The 24,433-nt window shown below is 39.2% G+C and overlaps 1 protein-coding gene across 1 annotated transcript in view; it reads right to left on the bottom strand.

The window, feature by feature from the left end:
* THSD4 (thrombospondin type 1 domain containing 4) overlaps nucleotides 1-24,433 on the bottom strand; it is a 213,874-nt gene that overhangs the window by 132,133 nt on the left and 57,308 nt on the right. Inside the window, exon 4 of the mRNA XM_065733783.1 lies at nucleotides 4,951-5,087. Coding sequence (XP_065589855.1) covers nucleotides 4,951-5,087 — 137 coding nt within the window. The remainder of the gene's footprint in view (nucleotides 1-4,950; nucleotides 5,088-24,433) is intronic.

Raw genomic sequence — 24,433 nt, 5'->3', positions numbered from 1 at the left:
CTTGAGCACAGAGCAGTGTCTTTAGCTACTACTGATGGAATCCAAATAAGAAATAATTTTTTAAACAAGCTCTGAATATTAACAAACTAGAGACATAATTTTTAATTTCCATTAGACTCTGAAATATATTTCAGTATTTGAATGCTATTTACACTCATAACCTAGTTCTGCACTTCCATACAGCATATCCTGTGTGCAACCCTACCCTGGGCAAAGCCGCAGTGACACTGCCGTGAAGAAGTTTTTAATATGACAGTTGCCATGGTGAAAACAAAGTCAGTAATTCACTCTTTGAAGGGTTACTTTTAGGAGCAGGTCAGAAAAACAGCAATATTCAATTCAATTGATCCTCCTCAAATGCAAACAATATTTGACACCAATCCTCACCTGTGTTGGTGCTGGTTAAGCTAATTTTGAAGGACTGATAGCCACACTTCACCACTGATGCACAGAGTAACATTTCATTTGGTGCAACTCCTCAGGCTGCTTCCAAAGACTTCATGTCTTAAGATAGAGATCAGCAGTGATGAATACAGATCGTTCACCCTTACAAGGACACTCAGGTGTAGCCCTATAGTATGTAGTATATAGTTCTCATCATTCTGACACATTACTACTTCTACAGTTATTAAGAGCTCTCTCATTAAAGCAACAATGCAGACTACTGTTCTGCTACCTGGACATTGGAGCACACCAACAGAGTATTTCTAAGTGGGACCTCCTTGCCCAATCATGTTTCCATGTGAGGAATCTAGTTTGCTTTGCCATGCTTTCTGTAGCCAAATTAAGATAACCTCCTACAAAACTCTTAAGGATTTCAACATCTGATACAAATATTTTAAAGGAGCAAGTAAAGTCTCTGCTGACAGTCATTTTGCTACTGATGATACCGTGCACACTTTAAAACTGCTCAGGTATTTTCAGTTAAATCAGGAGTTAACTGGAAGATAAAAATAAACTGAACTGCAAGAAATATGTTACTTTAAACTTCAGGGTGGGGGAATGGAAAAGAGAATATCTTTGGGAGACATTTACAATTCTCACCCAAATCAAAGTTTAAGTGAACTACTGTAATATTCTTGTAAAGTGCGCCACTGCGTGGTAGCTCACATCTCTGCGAAACCAATTACTTGGACACTGATGGTTAAACTAGCAGAAAAAAATACCTTCTAGCAATAAACTCCACACTTCTGGCTGAATAGGAAGTTGTAGAAGCCCCATTCAAAGGCGTTCCTGAACTTAATAAGACTGTGACAGTTTAGAGTGAAGACAGTGGTAGCAAATGTATTAAATGTATGAAATCAAAGCATTAAAGCAAATAACACATAGCCAATAATACCGAAACATATCTGAGGCACATGTATAAGCAACTACTCTCTGTGGCACTAAATAAAAATTCTGAAAACATCTGCAGAACTCAGTGGGATCATCCACAATAAAATCTCCAAAGGAACACTGTTCAAATATGCAGGAAAACATTTTCTTACAGAGATAGTAACACTTATCACCAAGATCACCTTTATACTTCTTGCTTCTGCATACGTTGAATACTATCAAGTATGTAAGCTGCTCCAAAATTTATGCTTCCTATTTATTTCCATGGAAACTACAACTGATAAGGAGCACCATAATACCATTTGATAGAGCAAATTCTCACCTAAAAACTGAACTTTTTCAACATAGTCACCACCATTCATTATGCATTTTCACCAGTGATGAACAAGAGCCTGCATGCTGCCCTTGTACCTATCTGCATGGCTGTCTAACGTGGACTGTCTTTGACACCGCTGTGGCCACTGCTGAAACACTCCACCCACACCTCACTGCGCTCACATCCACTGTTTGGTCCCCAGAAATGCAAGTGTTGTCAACCTCCACTGCCATACCAGAAGCATCCATCTCTGACATTGTGAACCAAAACAATAAAATAAGAGGCACTACATTTGGAGCAGCCCTTGTACTTCATATTTTCTCTAGTTCTACCCAAAAGATAATTCAATGGCTTTAAGAATTCTGGTTTCATTAGAATTCAGAGTCTAGTCTACACCGGTAGTACATAACCGCTTTGACACTGGGTGAGCTCTTCTGCAGTACTTAATTAATTGCACCAGTTACTGCAACGTCACAGTAAAATAGGGAAGTGGAAAAATAATCAATTAGGATATCTGATCATACAAATGTGCACTTGGTTTTGTTACACGGACCATGCCAGAAAAACAAGTTCTAATATCTCACCTCTTCTGCTGGACAAGTTAGGAAGCTTTCACCTTTATTTCTGGTGATAAGCTGAACAAAAGAACAGGAAAAAGTGTAATTTACCTTTACTGCTAAGATGAAGCATCACTTCAGTTTTGGAAGGCCCTTTTACCCAGTATTTGTTAAAAACTTAAAAAAAAAAAAAAGAAAGAATGCATTGAAAATTATCATTAAGCATACTCATACAGTATCTGCTCAATGAATTTTCAGAAGGGCTGAATCTTACATAATGTAAGACGATCTAATTTCCGTTACTTACGGTTGCCTTAGATAGCATTTTAAATCCTTAAAATGTGAGAAACATCTGACTTCATATAGGTACAACCTTTACTTCAGATGAAAGTATAGCTGTCTTCAACACTCTTAATTCTGTCTCTCTACCAGAAATTACTATTATTTTTATTATAGTGACATTTTCTGCCTTTCATTTCAAGAAAGTGAACTGAAAATACTGAAACAGCACTTCAAGGGACCAAGCAGATAACATCTTTTATTTAAAAGGATACTGCCTCTGGTAATGAAACAAGACGTCCAACAGAGGGTGATAGAGACCATAAATTATCCAATTTAAATATATAAATTATGTGGCATTATGGAAAAGCTGCCTATTAAAAATATTGGAATAACGTTCCTTAGTGGAGAAACATTTTCAGTTAGATGCAACTGCAGACAGCTTCTCAAAAAAAATTATCTTCTGGACAACAGTTCAAATCCTAAATTAGCTCTCTAATTATTACTTCCCTCAGCTACCTCCATATTTATTCAACAGTGTATAAAATCCATGTTAAATGAAAAATTACTAATAATATATTTATTTTGAATTATTTTGAACAAGTGGAATACAAAAATGTCAGAGACCAAAGAGAAAGGAAATATATGCAATAATACTCATGTATGTATGAGATTAATTCATCCTTAAATCATAAGGAATAAGAGATTTGACATATAGTCACAGAGGGAACAAGATTATAAATCTTAATGTAGATCAGTGTACCCAGAAACAGGTACCTTTAAGTGGAAGAATGAAGAACATCTCACAAGACATTCTGAGGCAATAAGATCCTAGGGATCCCTACCCTTAGGAGAACAAGAAGGAAAGGTTTTACTGCTGTTTATACCAAGTAAGATCATAAGATCTAAACCTAATAGACCATGTGAAGCCAGATCCTTTTCAGAGGTTTGTGGTGCTAGGTTGGCAGATCAAGTTTACAAGTCACAATATGGAGAACTTCAGTCAAATATGAAGAAAAAAAATTCAGCCTGACAACATTCTAACACTGAAATCTCAGCCTGGAAAAGGCCATGATAGTTACCCCATACAGCTGACCCGGTTCTGAGTAGCACATTAACTACATGACTTCCACACATCCCTTCTGACAGGAATTATTCTATGATGAAACAAATATCAAGTAACATATTCAAAGTAAGCATTTATAACCTATTGTTTATTTACATTCAGCTTCGGGAAGGTACTCAATACCAGCAATGGATGATTTTCAAAACACAGAACACTAGTCCCCACTAGGCTTCCTTTCCTTTCTATACCAAACCACCCATACAAGTGTATCAGTATGTGCTTTTTTATTTGCACAGTACTAGGAAAACACCCGGGTACCCTAAATCTACTTTTCAGTTTTCTAAGTCGTAAATGAGAACAGTAATTAAAATCCTGGCCATTACAGAGTTGGTTTGAGACCATAGGACTCTTCAAGAATGATCACGCAGATTTATCATCTATGAACAAAATTCAAAGGTATGGTTTTGTGTGCATTGCTAAGAACTACTGATCAGAAACTTACACGACATGGTCCAAACATACACAAACAAGAGGAATTTGGACGTGCAGAAAAAAGATAATTCCTCTAGCAAATAACTATTTAAACCAAAGCTGATGGTTGACAAGTCCATGAATCACTTCCGACCAGCTTCTGCTTCTTTTGCCAACAAATATGCAATTGTCAAATGCCACTTACTGATGTCATACTTGCTTTCAGTAATCATACACCTCCAAAGGTTAGACATTAACACTGTTCAAAAATACTTGGTTTAAGATTTCTACAGTCTTAGAAAAAGCAGTGTATTTATCCATTACAAAGGAAATCTAGACAGCAGGCTGCACAAAGTCCTTCTGAACCTATGCAAAACTGCCACTGATTTCAGTATTTTCTAAATCTCTGCTGAGTAAATGGACAGCCAGTAAGATGTGATTCTTAAAAATGGCAAACGTGAGCCAACCGGAAAAATAACACTAGCTAAAACACAATCAAAATAATGGCTTCTTCTGTTATGAAGTTATGTTGCAGACTGAAAAAAATATCTCCATGCTGAAGTTTAAACAAAGGAAGATGTTACATTTATCTCCTATTTAAGTTTCCAATGCTTTTGTTCTGATTGTTTCATACAGTTTCATCTACAGAAAGCCAAACGTGGAAAAGCTCACTGAAAAGCACCTTAATTGTAGCCAGAACACCCTCTGGATCCTGCCTTTCAGCATTCCATAGTCTGCTCTCAGCAGACAAATTACGTATGAAAATAAAGCAGGTAATAACAGAAGTTAACATTTCTTATACCTGCTAAAAATAAAAAAGTTGAAGACAGCTTTTCACAGGTAAAATTGTATCAACCTCCTATAGAATTTAAGAATCTTCAGGGAACAGCCTGAAGGCACAGACAGTCTGACAATAACAGCCTTACCTTGCACTGCCCTGCCACACAGATTGAAGTTCCATTTTGGTCACACGGTGTCCCATCTATCACCTTCTCAGCTTGTCTCACATAGAACCGGTAGCCTATGGCACGGCAATTCAGCTCACACTTCTGACTTCCCTTCACTGTACAAAAAGACAAAAAAAAACTTGTTAGGAAGACCACAGCAGTAATTTTAATAAAGAAAACTGTATTAATCTAACACTATGGTTTGTAAGAATGCAATGTGAATGGCTGTATCAAGTGAATGATGAACAAGAAAGCATCTCCAAGGCAAGCATTTATACATACTTCATGAAAAGTCAAACACTATCACAGTTTTTAATGACAGATGTGTTTTTAAACGACCAAGAGTGTTTTAACTTTTAGAAAAATCTTTCCAAATTTTATCTTCTCACAGCATAGTAACACATTTTGACATTTCATAACTCCAACATGTTGGCAAGATTACACCGTCATCAGAAAGACACGCCTCAGATTAGGCTCACATACTTACTAACTGCTCAGTTCACCTAAAATACACTAATTTTCAGTATTAGTAAATGCTTTAAAAAAATATAGATGAAAATTTTAAAAACACCCAAAGGCTTTTTTCCATTTGCTATGGTTTAACTCAGCAGGTGGCTGAGCGCCGCACAGTCATTCGCTCACTCCCCTCCTTCCCAGTGTGACGGGGGAGAGCTCACTTGCTTTCAGCAGTCAAAATAAATAAATCAAATAAAAATAGATCCCAAACAAAGGGTTAGAGTCTCATCCTTCAAGATATAAAATTCAGATTCTCTTGATGAGAAAGTGCAAGGCATTGGTTAGTCATACACCAAATACTACCTTTAGAGACAATTTTCCCACATTTCAAAGACAGAAAAAAATCATTTGAATGTCTAAGAGTAAGAGTGAATAGCTCCTACTGAATGAGAGGTATCATGCACTAGGATTTTGTATAAGCACGGTGTTTCAGAACTCCCTTGTAAAACAAGAGACCAAACTAGTAAAAAGCACTCCAATACCAAATAACTTTCCATGTACCTTGACACTTCTCCTACCCAGTATTTTTGCTACAACTGTTGTGTTTTTAATCCCATGTCAAACTACACTATTGGCTTGGCAATCAGGCAAAAAACATTGATTAAACAATGAGCTGCGAAGCGATCAATTCCACACAGGCAATGTAATTTAGTACTGTCATATGATCCCAGTCTTTACAAAAGCATCTATCTGACCTCAGGGAACAGACTAAGGCTACAAGCTGAAGGCCTGCCAAGGCAGCTGGCAGCAAGAGACATTACTCAAAAATGGGCTCTTTTAAAAGGCATAACGCAGTTACTTAGGTAGCTCACTATACAGGCACTGTTTCACATGTCCCCCTAATGCTATTTGCTTCTCATGCCTATCCTAAAACAACCAAGCCTTTGTGGAAATTCCCACCATATTCATTTTAACTACCTTACCAAACAGTCGTCTTGGGTGAAATACAACGCTCCTGCAAAGTCTGCCAGAAATATTCATCACTGACTTAACTGAAGGAGAATAATACTTCAGCAAGCAAACCTGGTAACATGCAATATCTGGTTTTCACTTTACGTACCGAAAACATAATCTACACCTATAAACTCGCTATGCTACTCGGAATAGCCCTGCCACCAGGGCTCAACATGTGAGCACGTCAGCACTACCCTAGGCATGTGTGTGCTGCCAGAATGGGAGCTCTTCTCAAGGCTCGTGCTGGAAATCACCTTCCACCTTTCCATACAAGCAGTCACAACCAGGTAGCAACATGCTCTGCTTCCTCCGAGCAGGCTGCTTAAACGCCGATGCACAGGTCTGAGTGAGTAGGGTGTCATCAACCTGGCACCTCTTGGGACCAGGGGGAACGGCACTGGGGAGGTTACATGCTGCTAGAGATAACTCTTGGCTCATGCCCTCCACTCCTGCATGGCATAACCATAGAATCAAGGAATCGCCAAGCTTGAAGAGCCCTCTAAGATAATCCAGTTCAACTGCCCACCTATCACCAGTATTTCCCACCACCAATGTCCTTCAGTGTCACACCTAAACATTTCTCAAACACCTCCAGAAACAGTGACCTCCCTGGGCAGCCCATTCCAGCACCTGACCACTCTCTTGGAGAAGAAGTACTTCCTAACATCTAACCTGGTGGTGGAACTGCTCAGCCCTGAACGTGAAGAGATAAAGAGAGAGATGAATAGGCAGCTTGCCAGTGCAAGGATTTGCAATCTAATGGTATTCATAGGAAAAAAATGCTACAAGAAAGAGCATTCCAACTGTCATACATTTGCTAAATAACACATTCAGCTGTTCAAAGGGAAATTAGAGAACAAAAAAACAAAACAGGAAATAACGTGCAAATAATATCAAACTGCAGCTGATCAGTAATCTAATGAAATAAATCTATAATTGTGCACAACTGCACACTGGCTGCCCCTATGCAGTAAGTTTCTCCTTTCCGTTTCAGCTCCCGAGGTTGCAAGCTGCTCAGAACACGCACCGTGACTCACTGCACGCATGTTAAATCTGTCAATGCCAGCTGTAGGTGCAACTGGAGTAAATGGTAGAACAAAGAACTGACACGTTCCACATGCTGTGAGGTAGTGACTGGAATGTACAAACTCTCACTGATGGACCCTCAGTCCAAATCCTGATTTAATGTGAGATCCAGACTCCCTGTTGTTATCTAAGTGGCAGTACTAGCTCTCTGTGAAACATTACCAAATGCTTTTACCATTTGTCAATTTTTCTGAGTTTGCCTAAAGACCTAAAAATAGTTAACAACAAGCTCTGCAACGTAAGAAACATGCCTCGAGGGTGCCCACAGGGAAGTGGCACGCACACTCTTGGCAAACAAATATCACGTTCACACTAATATTACATTATGGGATTAAGTAAATTTACATTAGTCTTCATTCTGTGTGCACACTGCCTTGTAAAGTCAACTTCAGTGCATCTCCGTAACTGAGCCAAGATGCACTCATCCAGGAGGTGCCAGAATCGATTGTTCCAGGAACAAATTGTCTCTACACAGCTCAGTAATCTTCAGGGCCCAGCTTGCCATAGTCTGTAATCAGTGCTTACTTACGATAAAAGTTATGAATCTGCTTCACAGGAAGCGTGATGGGGCACAGCCAGCACTGGAAAAGCTTTTAAGAGATTTGCTTGCCTGCCCACGTAATGTTGATTTTAGCCTGTCAGTATGGTGGGCTTTCAGCAACAGGCCTGCTGGTTGGGTTCAGTCTGTCTGACACCACGGACTATGCCATGGCAGTCTGCAGGGCAGAGCAGGAAGACCTGCAATGCAAGGAGCCTGGCAAGTCTCTGGCTGCTCTATTCACTGTACTCATCAGTAATCTCATTAATAAGTCTACAGGCTGAAGTCATCCAAATAAAGCAATGATCTCTTCCATTCAGGAGACATAATTTAATACATGCTGTATCACTAAGGCAGAACTTACAGGTCTGTGAAACTAAAGTTTCTGCTTAAAGGTTTTACTTACATACAGACACATATATACAGAAAAACAAGTCCAACACACTACTAGCAAAAGCACAGACTTTTTATATACTGTTAGGACAGACAGCTACGTTGCAGGCTTAGAGGGCTGCACCATATCAGACACAGATCTGAATATGATAACTCCATACTAAAAAGCATTCATTACTGATTATCTGCTGCACACAGAGTGGATGACAGGTATTACTGTTACACTAAATACAGGCAGCTCTGTTAATGCTGCTTCCTGTATAAAGAAGGAAGAAAATGTGCAGGCTTAGTTATCAGTCATGGAACGTTATTTTGAGTTTTGCAGTCTAACAATGGAGGTTTCATCAGGTCAATAACATGAAACTGAACTACAAGTTTTTGGAATTGCCCAGAAAGAATAATGTCTCTCACAACCCAGTTACCTGTTGCCAGATTTCTAAATAACAACATCTGTTTTTCCCAACAGAAAGGCTGCTGTAGTGTGCTATGTTTAATTTGGGTCTCTTCTGATACTTTCTCCTTGTTCAGTTTGGAAACATCTCCTGATGATAACCAGAAGGAGATATGATTATTTTTTACTTTGCTCCTTTCAGTTTTCTTAACCATTAGCTCAGTTATAAACTTTTAATACTATGCCTCTATGTTTTGGGTTTTTTTCTTCCAAAAACATTTTACATTCTTCACTCTAAGAGACAATTTTTCTTACTTCCACTTTTCCTTCCTTCATATAATAGTTTATTACTTCAGCTGGTCTCAATAACTTGATATGCATGTCAAAGTCATCCTTTAGCAAAGTTTACATAGTAAGACAAACATATATTATATATATATGTATATATATATATATGCTTTTATAAAGAGACTGCAATTGCATTTAAACAAATGCAAAACCAAAGAAGGAAGGTATTCAAACAAATTCTTCATTTTTACCTGGATAGACCAGAGCATTCTACTCCCAAATCCAGTAAGTCCTATGTGAAATAGTCATGACTAACTTTGAGTCACGTGTCATACAGTGGATTTGCCCTTAATGCCAAGTATTATAACCTGCATACAGCTGAACTTTATGAAGATTTTTACTGAGATCAATGAGACAAGGAAGAATCTTTTCTCTACATCACAGCCAAGCACAGACAGCTGTCAGGGTGGCAACTGCTGAGCTATGGTACTTTAGCAGCTGTTCCAAGATCTATCCACACAGGCACATGTGGGCTGACCAGCAGGGATCCCATGATAACCTCATTTGAGCCAACCTGCCCTGTCCAGCAGAGTGCTCTGTGCTCTGCAGTGCATGGGCAGCCAGGCTGCCTGCCCTATGTAGAGAATTTACAGCTCTGTGACATACCAGGCTGGGACAGGTTCTGGCTGCTAAGTAAAACTGAGTACTGAAAATGGGCCATACTATGTAACTCACTGAACCTCACAGGAGTCTATTTATCATCTCCTGTGAAGCTGAACTGTCCCGAACAACCTGTCCTAAAGACTACGGGAACGATTTATTATTTTGATTACTTAACAAAGTCAATTCTACCATTAGAGCATATTTTCCACCACATATTGCTTCCTAGTAGCAGATATGTCCTGTGAAAAATCTTTTATTTTAGTATCTAGATTAACCCTTAACTGACTCAATAACTAAACAAAAAGAAACTGAAAATAAAGTTTTATTTATAATACATCTGAAGTAGGTAATGTTATAAAATGGATCCTAAAATATTGATGAACAGACGTTTTGATTTAAGTATTCTTTCTAAAAAATACTGTATTTGTCCAAGTTTTTTAATTAGTAAGTGAATACTAAGCATACTGTCCTTGTTTTAACTCCTTTGCAATGGAATTTCAGAAGCCTAAGTAATCCAAGGAACTCAAGTACCTTGGCTAGCTTTCCCATTATGCCTCTTCCATCTCCTTCCATTTGTTTTTGTGTCTTCCTGACAGGCCCCGATTTTCCACAATCCTTTCCTCATATTTAGTGTTTTTGGCAATAAGCAACTTGCAAACATTATCATTTACTCTACTTTTTCTGCTTTCTCGATTTCTCCCAGATCCCAGTGTCATTAAAAAACTATTAGTGATGTCTTACAGATTTGCTGTCATCCATTAAAAAATAGCTGGAAAGTTTATCATTGCTCCCCAATGAAATTAATAAGAACCAACCGGAAATAAGTCATACATAAAAACAGACACACAGAAGTCTCTCTTGACTAGTTGGACATCTGGAAATCAGCAACAGGTATAAATTTGATGTGCCTTTATGAAATCTTTTTCTTTTTTCTTTCTTTTTTTTTTTTTCCTAACTGCCTAAAAATGTCTTAGCATAGTAGAAATGTTCGCCCTGGGTCACCCTGAAAAAGGAGAAAAGTGTAGGTATCTGGAAGTTGTGATGTTTAATAAAAGCTGCTGAAATGTCCACAATGAGCTCAGTCATCTCTGTCATCTTGAATTACTTCTAAAAGAAGCAGAAATCCAAAGAGCTGCCTTAACAACCTACAGAGCGTTTTTTTTCTTTTTTACAGTGTATAGAAATAGTAATAACTCAGAAGGAGGGGATTTTGCACAGTAACAATAACATAACTGCTCTATGACATAAACACCAAGCATTTAAATTGCAAATGGTAGGGGACTGTTATCATAATACATTACACTACTGCTCTGGTTACGGCTTTTATAAACATTGGGGAAATCTTACAAATAACATTACCGAGTCGTAATGAAATAAAGCATAAACCACTCCGCCTGCCACAAATCAATGCAGACTTCACAATAGCCAGTTCTTCCCTGACAGGGCTATTTCTATGCCCTCACATTGATGTAAGAATTCTAGTTAAAGGCTTTGGGAAGCCTTTTCTTTCTCTGAATTAAAATGATTTTCTTCAATCAGTGCTTGAAACAGAGTTTTGCATTCCTATTTTAAATAAACATTAACATTTGTTTACAAAACCAAGATTTTCACTTGCTGTAGAGAATATAAAACAAAACACAGAAGTCAGTGTGTTCTTGGGCCCAGTTCAGCAAAGCCCTGATTGGGGCAGTCTGCATGAGCACCTGGGCAGTAACTATAGCTGGTCCAGTAGAACTGCCACAAGTTTAGATGTCCACCTGTGTCTCAGGGCCAATAGTCCATCAAATGACATAACTGGGCACTGACACTGCTTCTGCAGGCATCAGCTTTTAGTGTCCTGCACTTGGAATTGTTTTCTAAAGTTAAACAAACAACAACAAAAAGCCTAAAAATGACTTTTCACATCAACCAGAACTCAGAGTACAACTGTCAGCCTTTGAAGTCTTGGCCACTGGATGTCTCCACTGCTCCATGCAAACAGAGGTTAAAGCACAACTCTGGCAGTGAAAAAAGGCATCTGTCTGTATTTACAAGCCAACCACTTAACCTTGCACACAGTGCTCGGCAGCCACACAGGCTTAAACCCTCTGGCCTTCAGAGTACCCAGAAGATGACAGTTTTATGTAGAATTCGCTCCTGGTGAAGCTCTGAATAACAGCGCCCAGTGTGCAACACCAGATTTATGAAAAAGTTAGGAAAGAGGAAGAAATACAGAGAGAAGCAGCTTAAACTCAACACCTTTTGCTCCCCTTTACATCCAGAAATAGCTAATATCGTATCAGTAAAACCCTTGTGAGACAACGAACAAAAAGCACAGGTGCTTTTAAAGGGCTGTTAAAAAAAATCCCCTCAACATTCTCCTGCGGTGGCATAGCAGACTAATTCATGTAAATTAGATTAAATCAACTATTTAGTAATTGAATGGGCTTACATCCTCCAGAAACTGTTTACCAAAGAGAGACTTTATAGGATTTCAGGGCAGATGCCTTCTCTTGCAGGGATATGATAAGGAATCATTAAGAATAAAACAAAAAGATTTAGAGAACGTATTATAAAAGCCCAAACTACAGACAGAGAAGAAAAAAACCCAACAAAACAACATACAGCAGAAGGTGCCCTATGCCTTGAAATGCCAGCTGCTTCCTGAGGGAAGCTGAGAGCAGCATCCCAGCTGCTAGGAGTTTGGCATTTTCTAAAAGCAGCTTGGTACTGCTTTCTGCTAGACTTTAACATTTTCAAGACTTAAATATTTGTATTTGATTACCTAAGAATCTTACTGATCTCTAGAATGGTGTCATCCATGTCTGTATTTTGAAACTAATTTCTTTCAATCAGCAAACAAATAGCCCCCAAACATTTCTGAAATAGAAACATGTTAAACTGCGGAGCAAATCAATACTGTGGCAACACTAGTGCACGTAACTTCACATCATGCCTTCAGACTTTCCCCAGAGTTCTTTGGCATTTTTATTAAAATCATTTATATTAAATAAGGTCTTCATGTCACACCTCAGAGTAATAAGTGCAAAAGGTAGAGGAGTAGGCAAGGAGATTCAAGTCTGGGCTTGTGAAGCCCCCAGCAACATTCCACACAAAGCTTTCAGTCGTGTACTACAGGAATATGTTTACACTTACGAATTTAAGCATCTTAGAAGTCGTTCTACTATTAAAACATGAACTCTGTATTTGAATGCTAATACTGCACAAATGCTTTTCATACTCACAGCCTTTTCATTCTAATATCACCCAGATTGATCTCTAGTATCTAATAGCATTCCTAACAAAGATATAGAAAATATCTTACTAATATCTGCAATGCAGTGCAGTTGGAGGCCTGCTTTCTCAGTAAGTCTCTCCTTGATGAGGTGCATCCTTTCTTCAGTTTGAAGATAAGAATTTACCTAACGGCAAAACCTGACAGCAGCGGAAGGAGGGCATGTGGAATGCTGTTCTTTGCTGCTGTGCAACTCTTGTATGGAATGAGCCAGTTCTCACCGACTCATTTTGTTGCATGACTAGGCAACAAATTTCTCTTTTCTTTCATAATTTGCTCTGAAAATTACAGATTACATTAAAGTCAAAATGACTTCTGAACCCGTTCTTCTCTAAGTTATTTAGCTCAGGGAAAAAGATAAAGAAACCTAACAATTTATTTTGTTAAAGACAAAAATTTCTATGCCACTACTTGCAAGAAATGACTGCACGATTTTGCAATACATATAATTCCAAAAGTAATGCCTCTTGTTTTATTATGTTGGCTGATGACATCAGAGGTAAATGGTGGTGGTGTAGCAGCAGAGGTTGAACCTTCCCACCAACATTACATTCCGTGTTGCTGCTGTGTGATAGATGGCAGCAGAGGGACAGTGTGACAGAATGGTGTCTGACATGGATGCATAGATGAAGCAAAGGGGTGGAATGAATTCCTCCATACAGAAAGAGTTGTACCCGCTGACATTTATCGATGCCTGCTGAATTTTTATGGAGACCAAACAGTGGATGTGAGCACAGTGAGGTGATGGGTGCATTTCAGCAGTGCTGACAGTGACAGAGGGGCACCTCCAGTGGTACAGATTTTTCAAGTGTGGTATGAGGGCTCTGTTCTCCACTGGTAAAAATGCACAGCTAATGTTGACAACTGTTGAAAAAGAGTGTTTTGTAGCTGAAAATTTGCTCTAACAAACAGTATTATTGTGCTTTTCATACCTGTTGTAGAAATAAAGAGGAAGCAGTACTTTCAGAGCAACCTACACACATATATGCGCACACACAGAGATATGTACAAATAGATGTATACACACACACACACACTCATGCTTCATTACTCTGTTAAGAATCCACAGATACCAGTTGGTCCTTGATAGAACATGCTGTTCTCATCACTAAACAATTATACTATTATATCAATCAACATTGTGTAATTTAACGAAAGTGTAATTATGTTCAATAGAATGCATTTTTAACTTATAAGTGAGCTATTTTCCTGTTCCTGTACACTGCCTGCTCCATAAGTGACTAAATGTACCATACCACAGACTGCCAGTAAGCACTCACACCAGTCTTGTCATGGAAACAGCTGGGATTTCCATCTTCACAGCTAAGGACAGAAGCTCCAACTTGTGCTAAACATGTTTATTATCATATTCATCTACTTTTACAGTTGCATCTGTACAGACGCAACTCAGTTGCGCTGAGCCTTATACACTGAACTTAAGTAAAACAAAGAAAAACAAAAAATGCGACTATAGGGAGTTGAGATTTTCTGAAATACTAGTAGGGAATTCTGCTTATTACAATATTAACAACTTAACATAGCTATTATTTGGACTAAAACGTCCTACGTGTATTTCTCTGGCCTCCTGCTATGGCGCCTTAATAGGCAAATAAATTTTTAAGGATTAATTAAAAAGTTCTGCGCTTTTATTTGCGTATTCATCAAAGGTATGTATTTCTTATATTCTCGTAAACATCAGTTGAAAATAAATGTTCACTACAACAACGTTTTCAACAAGATGCCAATGAGCAGGAGTTCAGTGAGTTAACTTTAAAGCTGCTTTCCCTCCGGTAACAGACAAAATCCTAAACATTCAGCGTTTGGAGATTTGGTTTCACGTTACGTTTCTTTTTAAGACTAGTGTTATAGAAAAGGCCATAACAATCACTGCAAGATTTCCTAACAACTTGGCATCTAATTTTAGCTTGTCTTATTTAATTTTCCTGAGCTTTCATTGCTTTGATTGCTAGGTGTTAAGGTCCTTGCAGAAAATGAAAAGTACCACCTTGGCAAGGCAGGATCAAACTAGCAGGCAGTGGGGAGCAGCAGAGAAACCATCTTCCCCTCTGATCCCGGGAGCTGGCTGGCACTAGCTATGGCCAGGGCACAACTGGACTCTGTGCAGCTGGTGACTGGGCACCAGGATAAAGCCAGAATTTTCACTTCCCTTCTCTCTCAGTTTAGGAGAATAGTGTCTGATAATAAGAGCATTTTAACAGGGAAGAGACTTGCCCCAGTAGGTCTCTCTCACACCTTCCAATGGCTACACAGTGGGACGTGCTGCCTGCCTAAGTGAAGGGCCCCAGGGAACCCCATGGCAGAGCCAGAGTGCCTGGAATGCCTCTGCTGGGCTGAGCTGCCCCCAGGCACTCGTAGAAGTCATCTCAGGGCAGCTGTCACCTTGGGGAGCAGGTGTCAGATGACAGAAAACTAGAAAGGGACAGACAGTTTCTGAGCTAACAAGAGCATAATAAGGGGAGGCTGTGAAACACTGAACAAGTGAACTCCAACATTTCATTTCCTGAAAATATTCTGCCAAAATTCAAACTATCTACTCATAAGCAACTATAAAATAATCAGGGCAACAGCAGCAACTGGTATGGATTTGTCAGGATAAAAATCTTGTCAAACCTACTCAATTTCCTTCTGCAAACAGGCTGTATGTGTGTGAGAAGTGGAAGTTGTGATTTTGCTTGGCTTTACTAAGGGCTTTGTCACTAGTTAGGAAAAGCTAGAAAAATCCCATCTAGAAGAAATTCACACAAGAGATGTGCAGTTGGTTAAAAAACAACACCCAGTAGTTCTCAGTAGCTCAGTGGCTGCATTCCAGCATCTATTGTGTAAATATCTGCAACAGACTTTCCTAAAACTGATTCCAGTGTGCATTTTCATGAAGAAAGCAGTTGGAAGGCCAGAGAGATGACACTTGTAGGTAACACTCAGCTAGGGAAGGCAGCAAGAATAGTGGAGGGAAGGAATGGATTCAGAAAAGATGCTGACAGTATTGCAAGAGTAGCTGCAAACCCAAAGGTAGCTTGCAAACACACCAGTAATTCAAAAGTTCAACAGGAGCACTACGCCCACCTCTGGACATGTGACAACATGAACACATTCCAGATGGCAGTTCCCCACGACCAGAGTTCCCAACCACGCGGGCAGGATACAAGTCATGGAGCTGTTTCATGAAAACAGAGAGGATGAGAATCTCTAGGGCATACAGGTGAGTATGCATGGGTGTAAAATGATCCGATGTGTCCTGTGAACTGGAGAGGAGATAACAGACCAGAGGGACAGCATGGAAGACCTACAATTCACAGAAGATTTTCCACTGAAGGGAACAATGAAGGGCTCAATTTATTTATGGAGTCTTGCAGAATCTCCACCACTGGAGGATGGCACTGGGATAGGCTGGATGAAGACCCCATGTTCTTTTAAAGGGCTCCATTTCCTAATCTAGAATACCACTGAGTGTACTGCCCTTCCTATTTTTACAGACCAACTTTTCCCTTCTTCCAGAGAGACAATTTCTAACAGTTGCAGCATCAGCTTTCATTCAAAATATACTTCCTGTCATTCAGCAAACTACAAGGAGTTAATCCTTAACTTAATCCTTAATGTTTTACATAGAGGAAATTGTTATTGCTGATACAAAAAGCACAGCAACACTTTCAGCATCTGTAAGTCTCACACTGTGTTTTTTCCCTAAATAAATGTAAATATTAAAATCTAGTCATGGATATGCTCAGAGCTCAAAATGAGAAAGGAGGATGATTTTCTTGCACCTGGCTGAATTCCTTCATGGAGAATTGCACCAGGGAGTATTAGCCTTCAGTTGTAAAAACATTTCTGAGAGGTCAGCTTTTGTGTCTAGAAGGCAATAAATTTGGAAATTTCAGCCACTAGCAAATCCTACCTCTAGCTCTGGTCTCAAGAGAGCGTATTTAAAATACATACTTTTGTGTCACCAAAACTGCATCTAGAAAGCATCTTCAGACTGATCAGCATACAGCTATGAGCCTAACAAAGGAGCAATGGAAGGACTAACACTCAAAAACGTTTCTGGAAACGTTATCACCACAACGTAAAAAGCCTCAAACCATACAGTAATTGCTGCATCAAATATCTAGATAACATCAAACACAAATATTTGGGTTTGAAGCTGTTGATGTAAAGCTTGCTGATTTCAACTGTCTTCGTTTATAAGAAAATTACTCTTAAAAAATCATGTATGCTGCAAATACTTCACATATGCTCAAACTTCCTAGTCTCTGCCAGCCTTAGACTCACTCATTAGCAGCCCACATTCAGCACAAATGGTTTAATAGCACAGCGGAGGTCAAACCATGAATCTCCAGTAACACAAATACCAGGATGATCACCGGGTACTTCAGCAGATCCCTCATAACTGGAAGATACTTCTCCTTGATCGTAGCTAAATATGTCTGTAAATACAGAGCACACCTTTTTAAAGTTTTTAATGCATTTTAGTTTGATACCCAGCAGCCAACCATCAGCCCTGTGTGAAAGCATCAGAACCACTTCAAAGATCTGAAACTAGGGTTTTAAATCCACTATTTATAACCACCTTGCGATGAATGTGTGAGGCTGCTGAGCCTGCTGCTTTGTGGCAGTGCTGTCCCACTACTACGTACAATGCAATGCTGAATTTTAGAGACAATTTTTGTGGGACATTTCAAAAACGTTGCCAAACTGCCAAGAAAGCTACACTGAGCAACCATGTCCAGTTTAGTTATACTCATTTCTTCCAAGGCAATTGGGAGTAGAGGGGAAGGACTGGATGTTTAAATGTGCAAATCATTTTTAAACATCTGTATTAATTAATGCCTGTTAACACACTATATAAAAGAGGACACACATTAACAGGTCTCCCTTAAGATTCTCTAAAGCCATTCTCCCTGCCTCTACCTCAAGTTGGAGTCAATGCAACATAGCAATACAGTAATCATTTCAAGTTTGGCAGTAAGACAGCTGCCAAATATGTAAGCTATTCACGAATACTATCCAAAAAGAAAGGGCAAGCATTCTGTGATGTAGGGTTTACTTAGCACAGACCTTAACGGAGGATGAAGCTGCTTGAGTTGAAATAGCAGCAGCAGCTTTACTAACTGCAAAGAATTCAAGAGGGAGAGAAGGGGAAACTGCACCAAAATACTACCACAAAAAACAATGAATCACACCCACAGACTTCAAATATGAATTACCTCTCTTTTAGCCAAAAAGCAGCTGTACAAAAGCTGATGCTAACCATTACCCATTTTCCATTGAAATGGTTCTGTACTGGCTCAAACACCAAAACGATGTATACACACGTGCTTTCAGCAGCTCCCCCTCCCCCTTCCTGAAGCAGTGCCTGCTCTTGTAGTGAAAAGCCAGTCTGAGTCCTTTAAGGAGCCTTCTCAATGTGACGCCCAATCCACACTGAGAAACTGAGGTTTCGGAGAAAAAAAATCCACCACTTCAACACAAGAGAGTTTTATGCTGTTATTCAATAGCCAGATTATTAAAAACAATTAAAAATCCCTCCCCACTCAATACTTTCTTTTATTTGGCATTCTCCTGAATTCTAGAATACTCTTCAGTGAAACAGGAGAATATCATGACTAGGAGACATGAATTGGCAGTACTTTGTCACTGCAAGGGAGCAGCAAAATTCTATTCAGTGACATGACTGTCCTTAAAAGAAAACAGAGGAAAGTCGGAAGAAAAAAAAAAAAACACAGCCATAGCAGCTCTCAAGTTATATTAGCTGCTATTCTTCTGGAATTAATCATTACTGGACAGGAGATGTTGCCAAGCAAATGAACTATTCAGATTCTGCGAGGAAGGAGATTACTGATGAAATAAATATTCTAAATTGTGTGGCTCTCTAAAACACCAGAGAGCTCCTGTTACAGTATGCCAGAGAATACTGAGCCTGCAAAGCATTCACACTGGATAAATTTAACATATGCTAACACTTCAGTGATTCCAGAGCTTATTGCTTGTGTATTGACCGGCTTATATACAACATGAACGCACAGCAAAATCACATATTAAATTAGTGGCATACTCTTGAGAACTCCAGTGAAGATGCAAGAGAATTCAAAACATATGGAGGTATTTTTCTTGACTACAGAATGTTCTGAATAGGAAGACATATCAGTTACAACTGGGAATTACCGTAGGCTGGTATCTGCTACAGACAGGATATTTTGCAAGGTAAAATATTTACAGTGCCTTTGAAGACCTGATCCAGAAACATCTCTGTCCTGGGCTGGACGGATGCTTTCTGCTTCTGCATTATGAAAGACAGCCCTTATCCTGATCAGACTGCCTTCCAAGCCTGAAATGCAGCTGCCAAGCAAGTAACACAGAGGAGCCCACCTTGCTATAAGGGACAGAGGGGACAGGAAGCCCCAGTGCTCTAGGAGTTAGTTCTTACACCAGGCTCAAATCTTACCTGTACGTGTTAAGTCAGACTCTTTCATTGATGCTACGTGTCCTTTGCAAACTTCTGTATGTACAAAGACATGTCCCCACTCTGCAACAGGCAGCAAATACTGAATCCTAAAAGTTCCCCTATGGTCTTCAAATGCTGTCTGCAAGTCCTTCAGAAGGCATTAAGGATAGCTCATGAGAACAAGATGTGAACAAAATTTATTTCAACTGAGCTAAGCACATTAAAAGATAATTGCAGTCAGAAAATAATTATTGACCTAATAATTTATTTCCATTATAGCAATCACTTCCATCTTGGTGGTGACTGTGGACAGAGCAGTGATGGTACTGATGTGTGGTTTGGCACAGCACAGTCGTACCAGAAATAGGAAGAAGAATGCATGCTGGTATTATATGTGATTCAACATGCTCTGTTTCAAATCCACTGCTAGCAGCATAGATGAGCAATTAGCAAATTGTTTTTTTTTCTTTTGTATTTATATTGAAAGCAATTGAGATGGTTTCCTAATTGTTTCCAAAAGATTTGCAACACTGCTAAGACAGAACTCTATCAGTGTTTCCACTAAAAATCCATTTATAGCTGTAAGAGTTCAATTTATTGTATCTTTTAATTTCTCCTTTACTGGCACCAAGAATGATGTATAAGAATAGAATAAATACTATTTTGAGCAGGATGCTTCCTATTAGATCTCACAATAGCTACGATCTGCTTTATGGCATTGACAAATAAATAACCAACCACATTCTATAAATTCCAAGCCACAAAACCGAGATAAATTTTCTCTTCTCACAGAAGTACTATGAGAATTAAATCCAGTAATTGCTGAGATGTTCACATAGTACTGTGCTGCATGTTAAACAAGTAGCCAGACAGGTAGAGCCTGCTGCTTCCTAACACTGGGTAGTATCAGATTGGACAAGATATCGCTTTGATCAAAACAGTTTTATGATTAAAGTGAAACACTGTTAGACTGAAAAAGCAAGACAAAATTGGCATCCAGGTCTTCTAAAACAGGAATAGTTTCTAAAAGCAAGAATTCCTGAGGAGAAGCACTGCACACAAATCTTCATGGAGCAGACACAACATCAGTTCTATCTGCAGCTGTTTTAGGCAGGAAAAACCAACCCCGTGGTTTGGATGCTATTGCAAGGATAATCTGACCTCATTTTGAACTGGATTTTATCCAGTGTTCTTGTGATGCTCCAAGGAGACTTGATCCAGTGATGACTTCTAAACTGATTTTCACAGAACAGAAACAGTGCTTATCAAACACCTCTTTTAATTTCACAGTGACTGATGTGTTTCTACCAAGATAACATTTTATTCTAGTTAAAAATAAAATAAAATCAACGTTTTCATTTATTGAGTTCACCTTCTTCCAGCATTCATTGGATCTTTCTGTTCACAACTCCCACCCCAAATGAAAACAGACTGTGAGTCACACAAGGGCTAAACGTGTCAACCCAGCTAACTGTAAGCACCTTCTATCTTGCCAAATGCAGATTTATGCAGCAAAAGCTGCAGTCCCCAGACAATAGGACCTTTGACATTTTAAGCTAAAGTTTCCAACTTAGCTATTATCATTTGGAAAATGTTTTCCACTTTTCTTTCAAATGAGTACACTGCAAATGTGCTGGAAAAATAACTGAAAACATTTTTCTAGATAACTACCACTGATTTTAAAAGGAGCTACTCAAATGCCACTGTTGTGGATCACCTGCTCAGCAAATGCATATATACATGAAAACAAACATGCTTTTTTTATTTACTCAGATTGCTGCACAGTAATTATTTGAACACTGTACTGCTGAACCAGTAACTAGTGATTCCATGTAGTTCCTAAAGGAATTAGGTATTTCTTCATGTTCCATTTTCCGCACATATTCCCCATGCTCCTCCAGAGTGGGAACCCAGTCCTTGCACATACCTCCCTGGCACTGCTGACGACCAAATATTGCCAAGACACCTCATCTAGCCACCACCCTCTTTAAGTAAGTCCCCTGGTCACGTTTCAAAGAGACAGTTTGAAACTCCCTTGCTTCCAATACATACAATGCAAGGAAAGACACAGTTATGCATGAGTACCCCACGCTCTGCACGACAGGAGAGGAGACGACAAACATGGGGTCGGTCACTCCACCCATGCCCCAAGGTGAGCAGCAGCAGCCAAAGGAATCCTTCCATTCCCACTGCTGCCAGTCAGGGTGCTAAACAAACAAACAGATATATGCTGCAGAGCAATCTTATTGAAAACCCTCCAAGTTTCAGTGCAGCAACAATCTCCCAATATTATTTGAACATAAACCAGAGATTTAATGTTCTGCAATAAAACTTTTCTGTGATGCTAACAAAAATATTAAATTTCAGCAATATGCTGACTTTTTTAAAATGGACATCTGTTTACATTTAGGTTTTTCATATGACTATATTCAACAACAATGAAAGGATGAGAGCATTCTTCTCCCCATATCCCTCCAAAACCGGTGAGTGAATATCATACCGATTAAACTGAGAAAAGAACAGTGAAGGAAATAAGTCGTGTAGTCCTTATCTGGGGGAAGCACTTCCACCAAAGTTAAAGGGGAGAACCTGAAGTCCAAGTAACTGAAATCACTTGAAGTGAATAAGGATGGCTGGAGCTGGGCCAGGATCTGGAAGGGATCCTAGCCTGCCCCTCAGTGCCCTTCCATCCTCATCTTCTGATACTTGCCTGCCCCTGGGGCATCACCAACTGTACTGCATTGTATCTGAAGTGTATACATGCAGCACCTCACGTGGGTCAGGAAAATCTGGTACCATGAGAAAACTGCAGAAAACTTAACCATGGTCATGAAAACACCAGAGCATCTATCTGCTGTGCCACCATGTACTACCCCACCAGTAATAAATGCAACAGACAGTTGGAGGGACTGCCCCTTGAAACAGCACAGCACCTGAAAAACACACCTGTCTTCCAGAGGCCATTTCTGCTCTACTATTTGCATTCAGAGCAGCCTGCCTTCAGCCACACCTATCCCAAAGGCAGCTCCAATGTCCTAGTGGGATTTGTGCCCTCCAGCCACAATCACCAGCAGTCCTGTTGCCTAGTTGTTCAGGAGCTCCTTGCCAAACATCTGAGCACTCATAGCTGGCAAAGTAAATAAGAAATCCTCAGCCTTGAGATGCTGTAACCTGCTTCAGTAGATGACTGAACATTTTGCTTCTAATGGGGAACTTTAAAGAAGCATTTGCTGTCATTAGGAACGGAGGCGGTCAGTTTTCCCAGGGCACTGACACTGCTCCAGGTCACACACTCCTCTCTTGCACAGTGCTTGAACTAGGAAATGAGGATGAGATGAAGCATTAGGTCTGCCTGGGAACAAACAGAAATATGAACATTGCTCTCCATTCCCACTATGGAACTGGTACTGACTCATTTTGAGTTACTGATCTCTTATTTCTCACAGTTTTTTTTTCCTGCTGATAAGCAGGGACAGTACATTTTCATAATAATCTCAATGTATTATATATTAAAATAGCATGATTTCACAAATATAAATAAAACAATTCCTAACAACAATGTGAGTTAAAGAAGACAATTTAGTGCTAAGATAAAATATTTCTGGAAATGATTAAGACATCCTTGCACTGGAAGTTTCAGGAAATTGAGAGAAAGATTATGAGATCTGATTTTTTAAATCATGTTATGCAAGCGTGTTTTCATGTGAAGGAGCTGGTTTCACAATATCAAAGCTAAGAGATGAGACAGATAAGAGCTCATATAATCAACCCTATAGATAAAGATGAGGTTAAATAGCAACTAGCAAAAAGCAAAATTATGAGAGCTCTTACTACATATATTAAGCAAACTGTATTTAAACAAGATCCACAGAAAGCTGTTAACTCAATTTCCCTCTTTAAAAATCAACCTTTCTTACAGAACTGAGAAACCAACTGTAGCTCTTTTCCTTGGTTATAAAAGTACAAGTAATATACATTTCCAGTAAGCTAGGTGATGCCTACTAATACCATGCTTTCATTAAAGAAGAAAAGAACTAGATTCCATTGTGCTGCCACTTGGTTACAATCTTCAACACTTCCATAATCCTATTTTCAGAGATTTGTGTTAATGATCTGCCACATTTTACTGCTGCCTGGCAGACCCCACACACAGTTAACCCTTCACACCCACACAAGCAAACAGAGCTTTCCCAGCCCATGTCCTGCACAGTACTGCAACCTCACATGTGATGCTGGCCCAAAAGGGCATCAGAAATAGTAACCTCCATCATCACATGAAAAAGGACAGAATAGCAAAATCTCCACGGAATCGTGTGAAGCCAGATTTAACTCACAGAGCTTTTAAATATCATGTGTCTTTTAGATCATGTGTCACTGCAAAAATAGCACAACAGTGGTAGGCCCAACAGCAGTCACATCAAGCCATTCTTTTTGCAGGGTAGCATATGTGAACTTTTTGTGGCCACAGTAATAATAATGTATATTGTTACATACATTATATATTATATACATTATTATATATACACAGTAATAATAATGTATAATGATATATTAATGTGGCCACAGCAATAATGCCACAGTAAGATGCTAAAAGCAGAGCCTCTCATATTGTAAGCATAATCAGTAGATTTCACAGGCAAAACACCTACCAAAGCTCAAAATACAGTGTATTTAGTGGGCACTGTATGGACAGAAAAAGCAGACAGAACAGCTTTTGTAGGATCTACCATTTGGTCAACTTCAAGGATAAATGTTTATATACTAAGTTGGGTAAGGTGTTCATACTTATTTGGGGGAGATAGCCACAATTCAGGAGGCTGTGAACTGCAGGTCAAGGTGGCAATAAGCATCAGGAAACAGGATCTCCTTAGTCTGGTTGCCCCGCAAAGCCCATGAACT

This window comes from Cyrtonyx montezumae, unplaced genomic scaffold (assembly GCF_038088225.1).
Source record: "Cyrtonyx montezumae isolate F1298 unplaced genomic scaffold, pur_monq_1.0 scaffold_17, whole genome shotgun sequence".
Lineage (NCBI taxonomy): Eukaryota > Metazoa > Chordata > Aves > Galliformes > Odontophoridae > Cyrtonyx > Cyrtonyx montezumae.
Note: the sequence above shows the minus strand (reverse complement) of the source record. Positions and strands in the feature narration are given on the sequence as shown.